At 34.2% G+C, this 4,371-nt stretch overlaps 1 protein-coding gene across 1 annotated transcript; it reads left to right on the top strand.

The window, feature by feature from the left end:
• Positions 1-1,014: 1,014 nt before the first annotated feature.
• On the top strand, positions 1,015-2,320 carry LOC141699770 (ribulose bisphosphate carboxylase small subunit, chloroplastic-like). The gene is made up of 3 exons (XM_074503609.1): positions 1,015-1,161; positions 1,266-1,397; positions 2,037-2,320. The coding sequence occupies exons 1-3, from the start codon at positions 1,015-1,017 to the stop codon at positions 2,268-2,270; spliced, it is 513 nt and encodes a 170-aa protein (XP_074359710.1). The 3' UTR covers positions 2,271-2,320.
• The last annotated feature ends 2,051 nt before the right edge of the window (positions 2,321-4,371 follow it).

Genomic DNA, 4,371 nt, shown 5'->3' on the forward strand with positions numbered 1-4,371 from the left:
AGCAAAATCTGAAAGCAAACAGATTAAAGATCTTGGAAGAATGAATACAAAGAAGTTTAGCAGTATCAAAATTCCTACCTTTCACATATCTAACTACATACTATGGAAAAAGAAAATGATGTTGTTCATTAGCATGGCCAATCCATTATACATTCAGATCCTCAAGAATGGTCCTTTCACCCCCATGGTCCATTATACTGCTATTGTTTTTGTAATTTAAGTTGTGTTAAATTGTGCTAAGCATTGCTACTCTGTTAATAACAGTCTTGGAGTTTACAAGGTCCATCAAGATACCAAGGTTTTATCTGTGTTTGTGAACTCAGAAGTAATTCGGGAAGATCAACTGGAGAATGCTGTCAAATTTCTTTTACATCTAAAAATTAAGGGATTTCTTGTCCTGTACAGATGTTCCTCTCTGAGAAGAAGGGCCTTACAAAGGAGGATATAGATGAAGGCCTGTGTTCAGATAAGTAATTTTACTATTCTTAATCATGAAAACATCTTGTTTTCGATGGCAGGATCAAACCCCACCAGTTTCAACTGGTCAACCAGCAGGAGGTAACTTATTTAATTCAAATCCAGGCTTCCTTTTTAGTAATGTTGGCAAAATTCTTAGGGGATGGGTAATAGTCTTGTTAATTGAGTTTTAGCCATTATGTATATTAATGTAGACGGGAATCCGAAGTCATCAATTTTGCAAAAGATCAAGCTTTGGAACCCGCAGCAGATACTCCTATTAGCACTGTTTCTAATGCAGGGACCTTGGCGCAATATCGATTTGGATGGAAATAAGCTCTTCTTGCTGTGGGTTTACTGGCTATTTCAGGTGCTGGGACCGCTTTGGTTTTTATGGTACTTGGGTAACCCAAGTTGGGTTGGAGCAGTATCATGTTTTTTTGGGTAAAAATGCACAATACATATCGCGTTAATAAAATCAATAGAATCACTTCTTGTGCTAATCTCTAGTTTTGTGTTTTCAGTTGTGCTCTAGATCAGTTTGGTAATAAATCAATTATGTCTGCTGCAAGCTTTTCGGCTCCGGTGGCTGGATCCACCTATGTTGGCTTAAAACCTATCCCGCCAAAGCTGTTTCAGATGAAGGATTCAGTTGCGTGGAACAGGAAGACTGTTTTGAATGGATCTAAAACTCACTGTATGAAGGTACTTTGATCGGAACTTGTATTTTTGTTTTTAATTTTTTTTAAGCTGTTTATATTACCACCTTTTGTACTGCTTATAGTTGTCTCTCGTTTGTGTGTAAACAGACTTGGAATCCGATTGATAACAATAAGTTTGAGACTCTCTCCTACCTTCCACCTCTCACCGATGATTCAATCGCTAGGGAAATTGATTACATGATGAAAAAAGGATGGATTCCATGCCTTGAATTTGATGTAGTAAGATAGATACTTCATAATTTCTTTATTAGTATGATTAATACATATCCTACTGGAAATGTTCTACAGTTTTTGTTCAGCTAGATAGTTCTTAATTGCTTTTATCTACAATTGCATCAATTTTAAGTGTTAAAGAGATATGACAATTAGTTGTTGCAGAAAGTGTGACTTCTGGTAATTGAATTGTATTGTGAGCTCCCTTTGTTTGGCAAAGATAACATCTGGAATACAACCACTAATTCTTAAAAAAATTTACTATTTGCAGTCCACTCTTTATCATAATTTAGATTATGTTGTAAACTTTCAGTTTAGCAGGTGTCTTGTTTCTTGCATAGTTGATAGTGATAGAACTTGACTCCAATGTTAGAAACTGCATATTTTTTATATAGAAAATATTCATTGTGTGTCCGATGTTATAAAATTTTCTATAAATGCATTCCAAATTGTGGCACTGATAAATAATTTTGTTCAATCTTGAAATTTCCATCTCTGGAGATGAACTTTCTATTTCTTTTCTCTCTTGCAGTGCACAAAATAATTATATAAATCAATGGCTTGAAGCAATACTCTGTGGTCTGAAGTTTTTGTTAAGCAGGGGTTGAAATACTGATCTCTTGTTCTGAACATTTTTGTCTACAGCTGGGGTATGTTTATCGCGAGAACAGCAGAATTCCTAACTACTACGATGGGAGGTACTGGACAATGTGGAAGCTTCCCATGTTTGGTTGCACGGACGCATCTCAAGTCCTCCATGAAATCACGGAATACAAGAAGGCATATCCTAGTGCTTACATCCGGTGCCTGGCTTTTGATAACATTAGGCAAGCTCAATGTATGTCGTTCGTCATCCAAAAGCCCACAACCACCTCCTAGATCCTCTGCTCCTTGAAAAAGTTGCAGTGCGACCCTGTTCTGCTTCTGCATGTTCAATGAAATCAATGAGTGATTCCATAGGGGTAATTCAAAATTTCCTTATTCTAAATTGCTTACAGTAGTTATTATTGCTAAAAGGAATTGGCTGTACATAGTTGCTTGTATCAGTTGTGTTGTCATACTCAACAAATATATCATGGGTGCATCTGTGCATTTCTTGTCACAAACGTCCTTATTTAAAACTGGTTTTATATAAGTTTGCATTTTCGTACTTGCCATATATTTTCAAGGGAGCTTTTGGTCTTTAAAATGCCAGAAATCATTGTTCTAAATCTACTCCAGTTATAAACAGGTGGTTGGCTAGGTCATCAATTTTGATGACAAGTTCCACCTCACCTTTTAACTTGAGAGGCGATTATGTTGTGCTCTTTTTAATAATCTGTGTTATTTCAACCCAGGAATTCATAGTCTGCAGTTAATAATCATATTTGACCTTGTAGTTCACCTGCTGGTCCTGAAACTCAAATAGTATAAACGATATTCTTGTTAATGAAAACAATAATGAGAGCCTGCACTTGCTAAGAAACGCATGCTACCTAGGTAAATAATTGTCTGAATGTTGGAATAATATTAATTTTTTATGTCTGAATGTTGTTGTTTGACTTGGTTTGGAAGTGCAGCAAAGTTTCTTGAGTTGTTTTAGAATATGTTATTGATGATTTCTCTCACTTCTTCCTCTAATGCTTCTGAAAATGCACTCCGACACAAGTAAATAGAAACTCATAAGTAATTAACACTTAGTAACAAACAAGTAGACCCATTATGCACAACTTGAAATATGTCTAAGTTGACTGTTAGATTCTTTTACATATGTCTTTTTGGGTAGTTAATGCAGCACCCATGTGGTTGATTTGATCGTGCACATGGCATCTATCCAGTAAGTGGAGGATCATATTTGCTTGCTTGGGATAAAACGGCTTGCTCATCTTGTCCTCTGCAGTTGTTGAGATATCTAAATAATGGGAATTTATATGGGCCCTTGCTGTCTTGTGTAGAGAGGATTTATGTCTCAGATTTTGAAGAGTGTTCAAAAAGGGATAGTGAAAAAACTATCTTACAATTTTCATTAGACTGAATGTCTTCAGTTGGTTTCTGGAGAATGTAACAGTTTAGATTTCAGATCATATGTTTTACTATTTTGGTTGACGTTCTCAGACAACTATTATACAATTAGTGATGTAAAACTTTACACAATTTGGTCTATAAACTTCTTACACATCACTTTCAATTATGAAAAGTTGATGTCAAAAAAGATAATGTACATCACTTTAAGGTAAAAAACTGATGTCAAAGAAATCCAAGTTCAAGTTTAAATGAAATATAGAAATCACTTTATTTAAGATTAAACTGATGTCAAGTAACATTATAAACATCACTTTTAACCAAACAAAACTGATGTCAAAAAAATACAATGTACATCAGTTTCAGACAAACAACTGATGTTAAAGACTAATATGTTCAAGTCTAAATGATACATAGAGATCACTTCATTCTAGAAAATACTGATGTCTATACGCTAAATTAGACATCACCTTTCATTAAAGAAAGAGATGTTTAATATGTTATTTTACATCACCTCTGTCAAAATTATCGATGTTTTTGTGATAAAAAACATAGCTCAATATATGTTTAATATGTTTTAATAGGTGTAATTTAGTTATTAAATAATTTTGTTATAGCATTTTTTGTAAAAAATCATCACATAGACATCAGTATTTTTCACTAAAATCGATATTTTTCTGACAAAAAACATAGCTCATGATATGTTTAACATGTTTAATTAGGTGTAATTTAGTTATTAAATAATTTACTTATAGCATTTTATATAAATAATCAACACATAGACATCTATTTTTTAACTAAAATTGATGTCTAATCGAGTATAGACATCGGGTATTCACCGATGTCTAGAATAGACATCACCGACATCAACATCGGTTGGGAAACAGCATAGACATCGGCCAAAAAGCGATGTCTATGGACTTTTTTCTTGTAGTGCCAGGATCCTAGTCGAACCTTCGACCTGGATTTTGGTCGAAAA

The sequence above is a fragment of the Apium graveolens genome, unplaced genomic scaffold (genome assembly GCF_009905375.1).
Source record: "Apium graveolens cultivar Ventura unplaced genomic scaffold, ASM990537v1 ctg1295, whole genome shotgun sequence".
NCBI lineage: Eukaryota > Viridiplantae > Streptophyta > Magnoliopsida > Apiales > Apiaceae > Apium > Apium graveolens.